This window comes from Prionailurus bengalensis, chromosome A2 (assembly GCF_016509475.1).
Source record: "Prionailurus bengalensis isolate Pbe53 chromosome A2, Fcat_Pben_1.1_paternal_pri, whole genome shotgun sequence".
NCBI lineage: Eukaryota > Metazoa > Chordata > Mammalia > Carnivora > Felidae > Prionailurus > Prionailurus bengalensis.
Window position 1 is genome coordinate 2729369 of NC_057348.1, and position 14636 is coordinate 2744004.

At 62.8% G+C, this 14636-nt stretch overlaps 1 protein-coding gene across 2 annotated transcripts; it reads right to left on the reverse strand.

Moving 5' to 3' along the window:
• Window positions 1-263: 263 nt before the first annotated feature.
• Window positions 264-10896, reverse strand: TBXA2R (thromboxane A2 receptor). Of its 2 annotated transcripts, none has more exons than XM_043586141.1 (3): window positions 10258-10879; window positions 5058-5902; window positions 264-901 (listed from the first exon to the last, which is right to left on the reverse strand). In XM_043586141.1, the coding sequence occupies exons 2-3, from the start codon at window positions 5841-5843 to the stop codon at window positions 656-658; spliced, it is 1032 nt and encodes a 343-aa protein (XP_043442076.1). In that variant the 5' UTR covers window positions 5844-5902; window positions 10258-10879; the 3' UTR covers window positions 264-655. The 2 variants fall into 2 exon arrangements, with proteins under 2 accessions (XP_043442076.1, XP_043442077.1); XM_043586142.1 differs by lacking the exon at window positions 264-901 and adding an exon at window positions 2403-3256 and having other exon boundaries at window positions 10258-10896.
• Between the last annotated feature and the right edge of the window lie 3740 nt (window positions 10897-14636).

The window sequence follows — 14636 nt, forward strand, 5'->3', positions numbered from 1 at the left end:
CACGTCCCAGTCCTGCCTGTCTCTGTCTCCTCTCTTTTCCTCACCTGCGAGTGGGTTTAATGCCAGAACCCCGGGGACTGTAGGGAGGATGACGGGAGACCGGACCTACAGAGTGCTTAGTCAAGACTCCAGAAAGGAGGGAGGAGTCAGAACCCAGCCCCCTCCCCCCCGTTCCCCTGCGCCCCAGCTCTGCTCAGGCGGCCGCCCGCATGTCGGTGAAGATCGATGCCGATGCCGTCTGGACCCAGAGGGAAGCAAAGACGGCCGGCGGGGCTAAGATGTATTTTGGCCAGGGAGGGGGTGTCCTGCCTACTCGTGTTCAATATTTTCCAAACAGGGCCTTCTTGGGTGGGGGCATCAAGCTGAATCAACTGTACCCTCCAGTAAGCAGGTCGTGTCGGGTCCAAGGGCCCCCACTTCTGGAGGGTTTCTGGAAGGGGAGGCTTGCAAGTCTGATCTCCTCAGACACCCGCCCCACAGGCCTGCCCACCCTTCCTGGGGGGGGGGGGATCAGGGAGGAGTTAGGGAGTCCCCAGGGCGGACGGAGGACAGCCCTTCAACGTCTCGGTCCTTCTGACGCTCCCGGCTCCTGGGGCTTCAGAAGAGACCAGCCGTGACCCTCGGGAGCGCCCCGTCCGGCTGTCCCCCTCGGGTCCTACTGCACCGTGGGCCTCTGGGTGAGCTGGGGCTGCAGGGACAGCGACCTGGGCCGGGCGCCGAGGCGAGGGTGGAGACGCCGGATCACGGCCCGGCGGAACAGGATGTACACCCAGGGGTCCAGGATCTGGTTCCAGGTGGCGACGCGCAGGTAAATGAGCAGCCGTTGCTCCGTGGCTCGGGACAGCTGTCCGGTCGGGCTCATGGCGGGCGGGCTGCGCAGCACCGTCTGGGCAATGAACACCTGCCGGGGGTCAGAGCGGTTAGCCAGGGACCCCGCCGGCCGCCAGCCCTGCCCCTCACCGGCACCTTCCCTGCGGGCCCCCCCCCCCCCCCCCGGGGGGCAGCTGAGGCCAAGTGCTCCTTGTGCCCGGCTTTGCTGTGTGACCTCGGGAGAGCCGCCTGACCTCTCTGGGCTGCAGTTGATGGAGCTAGAAAACAGCACGGTTTTCCTGCCTCTCCCTGGGGCACAATTAAAAATGGCGGGAAAGAAACAGAAACCTGGAGGGGGAAGCAGGCGGGGTCGCCGTTCCTGCCGCAGCGTTATTGTTCGATTCATACGAAAGGTAGAATACAACATTGGACTCTAAAGTTGCCCATGAAATACTTAATTTTTTTAAGTTTATTTATTTTGAGAGAGAGGGAGAGACAGAGAGAGAGAGAGCCAGGGAGGAGTAGAGACAGAATCCCAAGCAGGCTCCAGGCTCCGAGCCATCAGCACAGAGCCCGACGTGGGGCTCGAACTCGCGAACCGTGAGATCATGACCTGAGCCGAGACCAAGAGTCAGACGCTTCACCGACTGAACCACCCAGGCGCCCCTAAATACTTCATTTTTATATCATATATTTTATTTTAAGTAATTATATCTTGCGTTGAGATTTATATTTTATGTAAATTATATTTTATATGATTTTGACACAATTTTATATTAAATAATTCTATGTTAAACTTGTATACCGAATCATTTAAGTATATTTCATTACTGTTGACATTTGTGTTTAATATTACATATGTCATATAAGTTATTTACAACTATATAATACAACGAATAGCTAATACACTGTTAATTATATAGTATTTCGGGGCGCCTGGGTGGCGCAGTCAGTTAAGCGTCCGACTTCAGCCAGGTCACGATCTCGCGGTCCGGGAGTTCGAGCCCCGCGTCGGGCTCTGGGTTGATGGCTCGGAGCCTGGAGCCTGTTTCCGATTCTGTGTCTCCCTCTCTCTCTGCCCCTCCCCCGTTCATGCTCTGTCTCTCTCTGTCCCAAAAATAAATAAACGTTGAAAAAAAAAAATTAAAAAAAAAAAAAATAAAATATATATTACAAGTATAATCATATAACTAACTGTATCATTGATACAATTAGATATAAATGATAACTCAGTAACAATGTAATAGTTATAATGTATATTTTGTAACTATAATGAAAATTTGTTAAGCATAATCATAATTCACATGATGTTAAATTCTTAAAATAAACTGTTATATTGAAATTATATAAACATTGGGACACCGGGCTGGTTCAGTCTGAGCCTGTGACTCAGTCTCAGGGTTGCGAATTCGAGCCCCACGTTGTGTGTAGAGATTCCTTAAAAATAAAATCCGGGGGGCACCTGGGTGCCTCAGTCAGTTAAGCCTCCCGCTTCAGCTCGGGTCATGATCTCGCGGTTCGTGAGTTCGAGCCCCGCGTCGGGCTCCGTGCTGTCAGTGAGGAGCCTGCTTGGGATTCTCTCCGTCTCCCTCTCTCTCTGGCCCTCCCCTGCTTGTACTCTCTCTCTCTCTCTCTCTCAAAAGAAACAAACTTTAAAATGGCAGGTGGAAGTTTCCCCAGGTGAGTTTGCAGGGAGCGTCTGGGGGCCTGTCCTGGGGGCCGATGGGAGCCAGGGGAGGCTCTAGAGCGGGGGGTGGTCAGGGGCCAAATCTGGCCCTCCGCGTCTTTCTGCCTTCTTTTGTTTGCTTTGTTCTTTGCTTTGGTTTTGTTGTTATGTCGAGAATGTCCTTCCACGCGGGAACAGTGGGAGAAAAAAGAGAAAGAAGCGTGTCTGTGGCACGTGAAAACGACACGGGATTCAAACCTCGGCGTCCACGAATGGAGCCCAGGGGCGCAAGCCACGTGCATCTTCCCCCGTCCTCGGTGGCCGCCTTCACGCTCCCTGGGCCGGGCCGAGTCGTTGTGACGGAGACCGTGCCTGGAATATTCACCGCCCGGCCCTTTCTGAGAAAGCTTACCCCCAAAGGGGACTCAGGAGTTGTTTCGTGAGGCAGGGATTCTACCCGGGATGCCTTCCCCCTTCGGTCTAGCGAGTGAACTCCTATTCATGCGTCAGAGCCCCAGTTCTGACGACTCGGAGCAGGACGGAGGTCCTTCTGGGTGTTACCAAGAGCCAGGAGGCTGGAGGGCACGGCCGCCGGCTGTGTGTATCTCGGCCAGGGGAGGGAAGCAGGGAGCCTGCGAGGAACCCGTTCCCGGGGTGGGTGCCAGCCACAGGCACCTACGGGTTCCCGCGGGAGCGTCAGTTACAGGATGGCGCTTCTGGCTGACGGAGGTGTTCTTGTCCTGTCCTCGGCGTGTCCCTCCCAGGCCTGTTCTCATGGATCTGAGAACATTTACGTATTCAACTCATTACTAGTGGCATCCCTCACATGTACTGGGCAGCACCTGAGTCGGGTCCCTCCCCCCTCTGCCCTCAGCCCTCTAGGGCTTCTCCCTCCCCACCCCGCCCCGGGATAGAAGCCCAAATTCTCCCCTCGGCCCCCCAAGGCCCTCCGCGACCTGTGCCCGTCCCCTCTCCGCCCTCCCGTCCTCCCTCCCTCCCCCTCCCCCGCTCTGCTCCAACCACACAGGCCTCCGGGCTGTTCCTCCCACACACTAGGCAGGGTCCCGCCTCAGGACCTTGGCCCATGCCGCGCCCGCTGCCTGGAATGCTTTCGCCCTCGGAGCTCCACACAGCTTACCCCCTCTACCATGTCTTTGCTCAGATGTCACCTTCACCAAGAGGGCCCTGACCAGGATCTGCCCTCCAGCCTGCAATCCTTTGGGACAGACGCCCAGAACGGGCCCTGCTCCGCTCTGAACCCTTGGAGCTGGCGCTCTGAAACACGGATAGGAGTTTAACTGCTAGACAAAAACCAGGAAGGCGTCCTAGGTAGAATCTCGCTGAATCACTAAACGACTCCCGAGTCCCCTTTGGTGACAAACTTTTTCTTAAAGGACCGTATAACACTCGAAACGCGGTCTCTGTCGCCACTCAGCTCTGCAGTGTGAAAGCCACGTGGAACCGAATGGGCGCGGCCGTGTTCCAACAGGACTTTCTTTCTGGCGGCGGAAATGGGAACCCCGTGGCATTTGCACGTGTCACAAAATATTATGGGTCTTTGTACCTTTCCTCTAACCGTTCACGTAGGCAAGACGTTCTAGCAAAACAAACAAACAAAAAAAAAACAAGGCAAAAGCAAGAACAAATTCGCGATCTTTCCATTCGCGGGTTGTTTTGTTTTTAGGGTTCTATTTTTAAGTGATCGCTGCACCCGACGTGGGGCTCGAACTCACGATCCCGAGGCCAGGAGTCGCTCGCTCCACCGGCGGAGGGAGCGGACTAAGTTCACGGCCCGCCTGCCCCGCTGGCAAGAGCTCCCAGAAGCACAGGATCTCGGCTGTGTCCTCGGTGCCTAGAGCGGAGCCTTGTACACAGGAGTCGCTCGTGACACGCTTGTTGGAAGAACAAATGAACGAGCGGGTTCTTGTCAACCTCACCATCACGCTTTTGGATCCCCATAACCAGACAGCAAGGCTGGAGGAGGGGAGCCCGGAGCCAGAGTCACACGGCAAGTCCTCACGGGACGTGGGCTGGGAACCGCGTGTCTGACTTCAGACGCCGGACTTGTCCCGATGGAACAGAGATGGAAAGATAACCACCCTGAATGGCCAACTTACGCCAATCACTCGCAGGGCTTGGGCCCAGCCTCCCCGACTCGGAAAACCTGGGCAGGCCTGGGTTCCAGCCCAGAACCAGGCACGGAGGAGACTCAGGAGATGTTTGGTGATTCAGCGACACTACCTAGAATGGCTTCCTTGGCTTTGTTAAGAAAACTCCTATTCGTCCCTCAAGACCCCAGCTCCCACGCCCCTCCCCTGGGAAGCCTTCTCTGATGCCCCAGATGGAATCCTGGAGCCCCGCCCTGGGCATCCCCATCGCGGCCCCGGTCTGGGGGTTATCTGCGCCCCGCTCGGGAGCTCCTCGAGGAAGGACGCCCGAACCCTGGGGTCCGTGCCCGCGTTTTCCCGGGCGGGTGAGAACCGGGAGACCTAAATCCATGTGGCTGAGCCCAAGCCCGGTCACCAGGAGCGGCAGGAGCCCCGAGCAGACCCCCACCCCACCCCCCCCGCCCGCCACTCACCAGCAGCGGCATCCAGCAGATAGTGGCCACCACCATGATGCCCATGAGCTGAGCCATCATCTCGACCTCACAGTCCCGTGGGCGCTGCTGGGCGGCCTCCTGGCCGTGGTAGACGTGGCACAGAGCGGCCACGCTGATCGTGTTGAGCAGGAAGGACAGCCCCACCGAGAGGCCGCCCAGGAGCGAGAACAGCAGGCCGAAGGCCACGTCCCCGGGCTGCGCGCCGAGCGTCAGGAAGCACCAGGAGCCAGGATACTGCAGCGTGTAGCGGCCCACGCCCAGCAGGGGCAGCAGGCCCAGCGCCAGCGCCGAGGCCCACACCAGCCCCACCGTGGCCCAGGCGCGGCGCCCGGAGGCGGCCGCGGGCCGCGAGAAGGGCCGGGTGATGCCCAGGTAGCGCTCCGAGGCCATGGCGGCCCCCAGCCACAGCGGGCAGAGGCCGAAGAAGACCATGACGACGCCCATGAACTGGCAGAGGCGGCAGCCGGGGTCCACGGCGCGCCAGTCGAAGAGGACGGCGTGCTGGGCCACCACGATGGCGCCGGTGACCAGCAGCCCCGCGAAGTCGGTGAGGACCAGGCCGCAGAGGAAGGTGAGGAAGGAGGGGCGGGCGTGCGAGCCGCCCTGCCGCGCACCGGCCAGCACGCTCAGGGCCAGCAGGTTGGACGCCAGGCCCACGAGGCAGAAGGAGGCGGAGAACCAGGGGGAGGCGATGAGCCGCCGCTCCTCCGGGGTGATGTTGGTGGGCCGGAAACAGGGCCCCAGGGCGCTGCCGTTGGGCCACATGGCGCCGGGTCACCAACCCATCGGGCCGGGGGCGGCGGGCGGGGACGGCTCGGGCACACCTGGGGGAGCAGGCAGAAGGAACGCGGGTGAGTCGCGCGGGCCCGGCGAACTCCTACGCGGGCTTCAACGCCCCCGTCCAAATGACCCTCTTCGGTTTTCTTTGTTTTGATGTTTGTTTATTTTGAGAGAGAGAGAGAGAGAGGAAGAGAGACAGCACGGGCAGGAGAGGGGAGGCTACGGATGGTGACACCACGACACGAGCCGAGATCAAGAGTCGGACGGACACTCAACTGACCGAGCCGCCCAGGCGCCCCGAATAACCCCTCTTCGAAGAAACCTTCCCCGACTTGCCTCGCTCCCCGCTCAGTAGTATCACTAGCCGTACCGCCTCCAACTCTGTCCTGCCCCGGTGGCCGTGACCCTCAAGGGTGAGGACCGCTGCCGTCTCCTCTGTGACCCCTGGAGACCAGGGTGTCGGAGAAGAACCCAGAGAGAGGCCCTGGGTTTGAACGGCAGCCCCGGGCACCCCCGGCGTGACCCCAGGCAAATGGTTTCTTCCCTCCGGGCACCACCGCCCCCTGCTTGTCACCCCTCTGAGCCCCTGTCGCCCCTCTGAGCCCTTGTCGGACTGCAGAGTCCAGGATGGGTGGGGAGACTGGATGCGTCCAAGGTGAGGAGGGCAGCTGGACGTCGGCCAGAGGTCCCGGCTCCCAGGCCGGCTCTGAGGTCAGCCTCTGGGTCACCAGTTGTCGCGCACGCATGGCGGGGGGCCCGACACCTTCCGCGTTTTAGGACGACGCTTCCTGGCACATGTTGCAATCGTGCGGATTCTTCCCCGCCGCCCCCGTTTTCAGGGCATTGTTTTCATAATAAGAAACAAACCCAGAAATCCGGTTCCATTCTGGGAACAGAAACACGGCTCATGGGCAGTGACAGACTCCCCGGGGATGGGCTATAAATGGCAGCGAGAGGGACCTGGTCCTCGCGGTGGGGCCGGGCGACAAAACCGGAGACATCTGGGCCTGACTTCTGCGAATGTGGACGAACACACGAGATGTGGGGACGTCAAGGAGAAATAAATTGAGAGATCATTCAAAAAACAGCTCCCGGTTCCCCAAGAGACAGGAAGGCTCCCTGTGTGGGAAGCAGGGGTTCCCGGGGCGGGGGTGGGGAAGGGCGGGCGAAGGCGGGCAGACGTGGGAGGTACGGCGGTGGCCGGGCGGGGAAAGCTCACAAAGGTCCTACCGTGACACCCATTTTGCAGAGGGGGCAAACTGAGGCACGTTAGTTAAATCTCTTGTCCGAGGTCCCACAGCCTGGCCCGAGTTGATCTCAGGTGTCAACCCAGGTCTTGTTACGGATAAATGCGTGTAAACGATTCGAAGCCTTGCCAATAACCAGATGGGGGGGCGTGGGGTGGAGATTTCCTTTAAGGGATAGGATTTTCTTTCTTTTTTTTTTTTTTAATTTTTAAATATTTTTTTTTCAACGTTTATTTATTTTTGGGACAGAGAGAGACAGAGCATGAACGGGGGAGGGGCAGAGAGAGAGGGAGACACAGAATCGGAAACAGGCTCCAGGCTCCGAGCCGTCAGCCCAGAGCCCGACGCGGGGCTCGAACTCCCGGACCGCGAGATCGTGACCTGGCTGAAGTCGGACGCTTAACCGACTGCGCCACCCAGGCGCCCCTAATTTTTAAATATTTTTGAGAGAGACAGAGCATGAGCAGGGGAGGGGCAGAGAGAGAGGGAGACACAGAATCCGAAGCAGGCTCCGGGCTGTCAGCACAGAGCCCGACGCGGGGCTCGAACCTACAAACTGTGAGATCATGACCTGAGCCGCAGTCGGGCGCTCAACGGACTGAGCCACCCGGGCGCCCCCAAGGGATAGCATTTCCTACAAGTGGGTCAGATCGGCCTGGGGTCCAGGCCTCGCTGCCTACCCTCTCACTGACTCTGGTCTAGTCGCACGCCTCGTCCCTTCCTGTAAGGGGCCTGATGACGGGAACGGGTGGGTCCGAGTACAGGGCTCAGGGCCTCGTGGGTGCCCTCAGGGTGGTGGCCGTGGCCACCTTCCCACGTGTTCCCTGCTGTGCTGGCCTGGTCCCTCTGCTCGGCGACTCCTTACCCAGCTCCTGACACGCGCACGGAGTTTCCCTCCTCGGCGGTGGGGTGGGGCCTCCGGTGGGAACACCGAGGCCCCGGGAGGGGTGCGGGGGCAGCACGGCGGGGGGGGGGGGGGCTTTCTGCAGTGACCCGCAACCTTCCCCTCCGCGGCAGGGCAGGGGTGCGCGCTCTGCCGTCACAGATTTGGCCTGCATTTGGATTCCCCTCGGGACGGGGCACTCTCTCCCTCCAGAGCTGGAACGCACCGTTGCGGGACGTTCCCGGGGACTTGGGCTGTGCCTGCGACCACTGACCTAACCCCAGGCTGGAGTGACCGTGAGCTAGGGGCTCCTCCGGGCCCACAGCGCCAGCCCCCGTGGGAGGCTCCGTGAACTGCCGATTCGACTGCTGATTCACCCGGAGACCGCCTCCCGCCTCCCGCGTGTGGGAACAAACCTGTGACCCAGAGCTCTTGGCCCCAGGGGGAGGCTGGAACCTGGCCTGACTCCCCCTGGCCACAGCCTCTGGTTTCCAGTCCCCTCGGGGACAGGTCCTGGTGACAGCTGCCTTCCCGAGTTCCCCAGGCAACCACGCCAGCCCCGCAGGGGCACCTGGCAAAGCCTCCCTTCCCCTCCCCCCACCCCCACCCCCAGACGGGCTGGGAGGGGACGGCAGGGCCCTGTCCTCGCCATAGCCCGAGGTCCACAATCAGCACCGTGTGGCCCTCGGGGGAACCCATCCTCCTTTCTGTGCCTCGTGGGGCGCCTGGCGCCCAGATCCGCTAGACAGACTCAGGATTCCGTGGCCCAAGAGCAGGGAGGTTTGGCTTTGAAGGCTCTGGAATTCCAACGCGCTCCGGCTTCCAGAACCCGCAGGGCCGCGAGTCGAGAATTCCAAGGGGCTGAGGTTCTAGAGCTTTGATGGGAACGTGGCTGGGTCCTGGGTCCAGAACTTCCGTCTCAGCTCCTGGCTCCTCCCTGGAGGACTGCCGGCCCGTCAGCCCACCTGGGTGAGGCCTGGCGGCTCCTTCCAGCTGCCCCAGAGCCTCAGGCACCAGGCCTCCCATGCCCAGCCCCCTGTGGAATGCGATCTCCGGTTCCCAAGCGCCAGGCCCCTCCTCTGCCTGTGGGTCGGTCCCTGGCTCTCCTCCCCCACCCCCTCCTGCCCGCCGAGCCAGCCATCTCTCAACACGTCTCTCCCCAGACTCGATGGCTTGCGAGGCCTCCTGTCCCCGCGCCCAGGCTCACCCAGACTCCCGCAGGGGCGACGCTGACCTCTGACCGGCTCGCCGGAGTCCCAGGCTGCGGCCGGGGGGGGGGGGGGGGAGGGAGTAAACTGTGCCAAGCCTCAGTGTCCCCTCCTCTGTGAAGCGGGGAGACCCACGACACTGAGCCGCCTGCTGGCATTCCGGCTGATTTTCTGGGCCCGGCCTGCTCCCACCCAGGCCCCTCCCCGCCCGGGAGCCTTCCCGGCCCTGCGGGAGCTCAGAGGTCTGCTCCTGGCCGGCCAGGCGCACGGGGGGGCAGCCCTGAGGTGGCCCCAGCACATTTGCTAAGTGCTCTGAGCGCCGTCCAGGTGACCAACGGTGTCACCTTTTCAGGGACCAGGCCAGCCCGGGGCCTGACGCAGGCTCGCAGGCCCACGGGTGTGGACCCCTCCACAGACACCGCCCACAAATGTCAGCCCCCAGGCCTGCCCCACCTCCCCTCACCACATCATGAGGCTTAATTTCCGGGACCTCTTCCTGTTTGTGACACCAACCCGGCCCCCACCCCAGAGGGTGCGAAGTGGGGCCGCCAGCCTCCGCCCTGACTCAAGGGGCCCCCCGTGAGCCTCAGTTTCCTTATCTGTACAGTGGGTGCTCTCCAGGGCTCGCCACTCACCTGCACAAGAGGGCAGGTGTGAGGTGAGGGGACAGGCCTGGGGGCCCTTGGCCGTGGTTGAGGATGGGCACTGAGTTACAGTGATGGTCCCGACGTGGGCTGAGACCGGCCACACACGCCCAGACACGGGGCTCGCAGCCACGCCCAGCGCCTTGCACCCTCCCTGCGGCGCCGAAGGACGCTGAGCGGCCCCGCAGGCTCCCAGGGAAACACAGAGGCACGTCGCGGGCCACACCGGGACAGGCCCCGGGCGGACGGCAGGGGCACGACGGCACACTCCGGTCGCAGACCTGGTCTCAGCAATGCCCGGGGACACCTAGCACCTGGCGACCGGCGGACGGGGGGAAACACCCACAGCGGGGCGGGCGGCCGGACACATCCTGCCCGCGCTCACGCCGCGCCCCTAACCTGGCGGGCCGGCCTCACCTGGAGACGACGATCCGTGGCCTGCGCTGGGGTCGCCCCTGTCGCACAGCCCGGCTGGCCGACGTGCGGGTGTCGGGCTCAGGCCGGGGAGGGCGGAGCGGGGAGCAGGGCGGTCGGGCCTCCCGGGGTCCCCGGGGAAACCGAGTCACGGCCGGGGGCGGGGCGCACAGAGGACCCCGGCGCTGCCCCGTTTCCGCAGGGCACGGATGGAGGGCGCGGCAGCTCAGGACGCCCGGCTGCGCGAGGTCCTCCGGGGCTGGAGGAGGGGCGACGAGTCCTCCCCGCCTGGAAGCGGGGTCCGCGGGGGCTAAAAATAGCCCAGGATGGGGGCTCCGCGCAGCGGCCCGCGCCCGGTCGGTCCCTGTCTGTCTCTCCAGCGTCTCTCACCGGCCCCTCCCCCTGGCGCTGGCCACGCCCCTCAGGCCTGGCCTGGCCGATGGGGGTCAGGGGGCGCCCCCCAGCCCGCTGGGGACCCGGCTCGGCCCCCTGGGCTCAGGGACAGGGATGCGGTGGCCGGGGCCCTCTCGGGGGACTGTAGCCTGGGCCCGCCCCAGCTGGGCGCCCTCTGCACTTCTGCCGCCAGGCCCCGCGTTATTCACCATCTGGGCAGCACCCGAGATCGGGAGGGGCCGGGCGTCCCCCTCCCCTCCCCACCCCCCCTCCCGGCAGAATCAGGCCCCGAGGGGCCCAGGGCTCTAAGCCGGTGAACCTGGTGGGGCTGGGCCTGGCACACAGTAGGTACCTAATCAATGCGGGGGGTCTGTTTAGAGGGGAGGACGGGCGTCCTGCTGAGACAGGCTTTCCTGGAGCAGGTCGGTGGGACGTGGTGGGTCGTCGCGTTCCGGGGGAGGGTCCTGTGAGGACAAAGGCTTGGAGATGGCAGTGAAACCAGCCAAGGGACCGCCCCCGGAGGGCTGCCCGCAGTGAGGGGGTCCGTTCCCCCCTGGCCTCCACCCCCCACCCCAGTGTCAGGTGGGAAAGGCTGTCGGCCTGGTGCCCGCAGGACTGATGGGAGGATGAGGCGTGGGCTCCCAGGCAGGGTCCACTTCCTTTTGAAGACCCCCCCCCCCCCCCCAGGGCTCTGGGCCAGTCTCCTCAGCCACGAAAACAGAGGGTGACCAGGCTGGGGACGGCTACAGCACCAGCCTGTGCTAGACGGTCCTTAGGTGGGTGAAGGGGGTTGGGGAGCCCTTGAAGCTGCGTGCAGGGCAGGACTTGGGCGTGGAGGGATCCCCTGGGCCTCACTGGCCCCACGTTAGGCCCCGAGTGGGCCAGGACTGACCGGTTTGGCCTTGACTCTGCCCCACCCAGTGCTTGGGGGTCTGGGAGGGTCGCCTGAGGTCAGGCTCTGAGTGAGGACCACGTGCTCCCGCCCTCCCCTGCGTGTCTGACACCCCTTCTCTGGCTGCCCCTCCACAGCCAGAGAGCCTCCTCGTTCCGGCCTCCAAGCCTTTACTCACACCCAGCATCCTTCCAGAAGGCCCCTCCCCTGCCCTATCCCATTGTCTGAGGCCCTGAGGCAGTGAGCCCATTAGCTCTAATCCTCCTCGGTAGGGGATCTCCCCAACTCCCAACTCCGGCCTCTGGCAGAGCCCTGGCTCAGAGGACTCCCCCCCCCCCGGCCCCCCACCCCGTAAAGCCTACTCTCCTACCCTCCAACCCTCTTCCAGTGCGATTCTGTGTCCTAGCCCATGTGGCAGGACAATGTGGAGTCAGACCTGCCCTCGAGGATGCCCCCCCATGGCTGGAGAAAGAAAGACCACCTTCTGTGGTCAGGCAGGGCCCAGAGGTGAGCCAGGAAGGGGTGGGGGGCGGGGAGTGTCAGGGCTGGGGCTTTGTAGGATGGACAGGAGTTCGCCAGGTCTGAGAGACACGGTGGCGACAGACATTCCCCGTTTAAAACTTAAGAGACGAGACCGAGCGTGCGGCTTCTGGGAATCGCAAGGAGGCAGATGTGATGCAGCGGCTGTGGCGCAGGGCTGGAGGGAGGCTGTCCTCTCCCCACTTCCTCTGGCCCGAGATAACAGGGCAACGTCCCTTCTGGGAACCGGCCACAGCAGGCGTCGGAAAAGGGCACTGGACTCGCATTTGGCCCGGGCCTCACGGCAGCTCTGCGCGGCGGCGGGGAGAGACGCTCGTTGTGAAGACGGGGAAAGACCGGGGGGGGGGGGGCTCCGTGGGTGCAGCGTGCAACTCTCTTGGTCTCAGGGTTGTGAGTTCGAGCCCCACGTTAGGTGTAGAGCTTACGTTAAAAAAAAATCTTAAGAACAAACAAAAAAGATGGGGAAACTGAGGTCCGGAGGGAAGAAATGATGTGTCCACGGCCGCGTGTGGGTGGGATTTGAACATAAGCTGTGACTTCCACCGCCTCCTGTCCTCCCTGCCTCCCCGACCCCACCCCGCTCAGTCAGCTAGGGAGGCCTGGGAGGGGCGGAGATGGCCTGGGGGGAGCGGACGGTGGGAACGAGGCCAGGCTCAGGATGTGCCCCCCGTGGCTGTGGTTTCCGGTGGGGGCCAGGAAGGGAGTGTCTATTCTTAGCCAACACAGCCAAGGGCGGAAAACGACCCGGTGGGGGGTGGGGGCAGCTTAACGCCCCGGGGTGGACCCTGGGCCAGGGTGGGGGCCACGGTGCCTCCCGTCTGCCTGAAGCGCCTCCCTGACCCCTAGCGCGGGGCCCTGTCCGGCTCACTCACTCACCGGCTGTGGCTCCCCAGTGCCCCGGGGAGGAGTCCAGGGCCCGGGCTGTGGCCCTGCCCTGGGCTCACCTGCAGCCCCTTCCTGCGCAGCGCCTGTGCCCCTTCTCCGGAAAGTCTCGTGTTCCTTCCGGGGGTCCCCCAGACCCACTGCCTGCCCCCGCCGTAGCCGTACCTTGAGCTGGGGGTGTCTGAGCCCAGCCCTCCTCCCTCCCCGCGGGGGCTCCTGGCTCTAAGCTCCCACCGGTCGGGAGGGGGCGGGGGATGGCCACTCCGTTCTCCCTCCTAGTGCAGCCGTCTCTCCCCCAGGGCAGGGTCGTCACCCCGCCAGGACTGCAGAGGGGGGTGTGAGGGGCTGGGACTCTCGGGGGAGCAGATGGGAGAAACTGATGCCAGGACATGGGCAGTGGCCCGGGGGGTGGGATTCTCCAAGCTGCAGAAACCCGGATTCTAACCCTGAGCGCCGCTTTCCAGGCCTGAGCATGTGGGCGGCCTCGTAAGGACAGAAGCGCGTGCCCTCCCATGGAGCCAGGCGGGGTCCGGGTGGCGCTCGTTAAAGGCCTTAGGCGTCCTGTGAGCAGGCAGCCAGCTGGGGCCAGAGTGCCTCCTGGGCCCGCCCCACTCAGCCCTGCTCCCAGGGGCCTGTCGCGACCTCAGGGACAGCGGCACCCGCCAGGAACCAACTGGTGCCAACTGCCTAGATCCAAAGGAGATTCTGAGATCGCTTTGACAGCCAAGTGATGTCGTCTGCCAGGGGGTCTGAAGGGCACAGCCGTGCCCCATATGATGCCACAATGGGTGCTCCTCACCGCGGACCATGGTTTGGGCGGGCCAGGGTCTGCGGCTCAGAGGCCCCTTGACCAGACGCACCTCCGGGCTGAGCCAACACACCGTGCTGCCCAGCGACCTTGTGTGAGGGCAGAGCTGGGAGTGACCAGCGGCCTGGGGAGGGTCCACCTTGGCTGTGGAGCCCGGGCCAGATGCCTCTCTGTCGTGGTGGGTGGGTAGGTACTAAACAGCATCCCTCCACCCCCACCCCCACCATGGTGACCACACCACAGACGTCGCCGTCATCCCCTGGGACCTGGGAAGGCAGCTACTCCCCTTCCAGCATCCGCTCCTTGTGGGAGGGGCAGGGGCGAGAAGGCCTGTGGACTTCCAGAAGCTTCCTGAGGAGCTACTGCTGCTGACTATTTTGAAGTGTCATGGTTGTTTTTAAAAGGTCTTTCTCAGGGCGCCTGGGACTTTGGGCCCAGCATCGGGCTCTGTGCTGACAGCTCAGAGCCTGCTTGGGATTGTCTCCCTCTCTCTGCTCCTCCCCCACTCGCACTCTCCCCAAAACAATAAAGCCAACAGTTAAAAACTAAAAAATTAACCAAGAAAAGGTCTCCCTGGCTGTGCTGAGTGCCTCGGTTGCGACGCGCCCGCCGTGGCTCCCCAGGACGTTACCGGCCGGACTGCTGGCTGAGGGGTGGGGGGTGGGGGGGGGCCGGGCCGCTGGTCTGGAGAGCTTCTGAAAATCTAGAAGTACTCTAAAATAAAGTGTTTATTAAAAAAACATGCAACTCCGTGAATAGGCCAATTAAGTGAAAATAAGGTATTTCCCCACACCTAAAAAAAGTCGTTTTAGAGAAACAACCTAAAATCTTTCCGGGGCGGCCGGGTGGGCCGGCCGAGGAGCCCAG

Bases quoted from the DNA above. Each gene is read 5' to 3' on its own strand.
- TBXA2R (XM_043586141.1), bottom strand. From the start codon at position 5,843: ATGTGGCCCAACGGCAGCGCCCTGGGGCCCTGTTTCCGGCCCACCAAC. The intron at 902-5,057 runs GTGAGTGGCGGG...GACCCCCGGCAG, and splicing joins TCTGCTGGATGCCGCTGCTG to GTGTTCATTGCCCAGACGGT.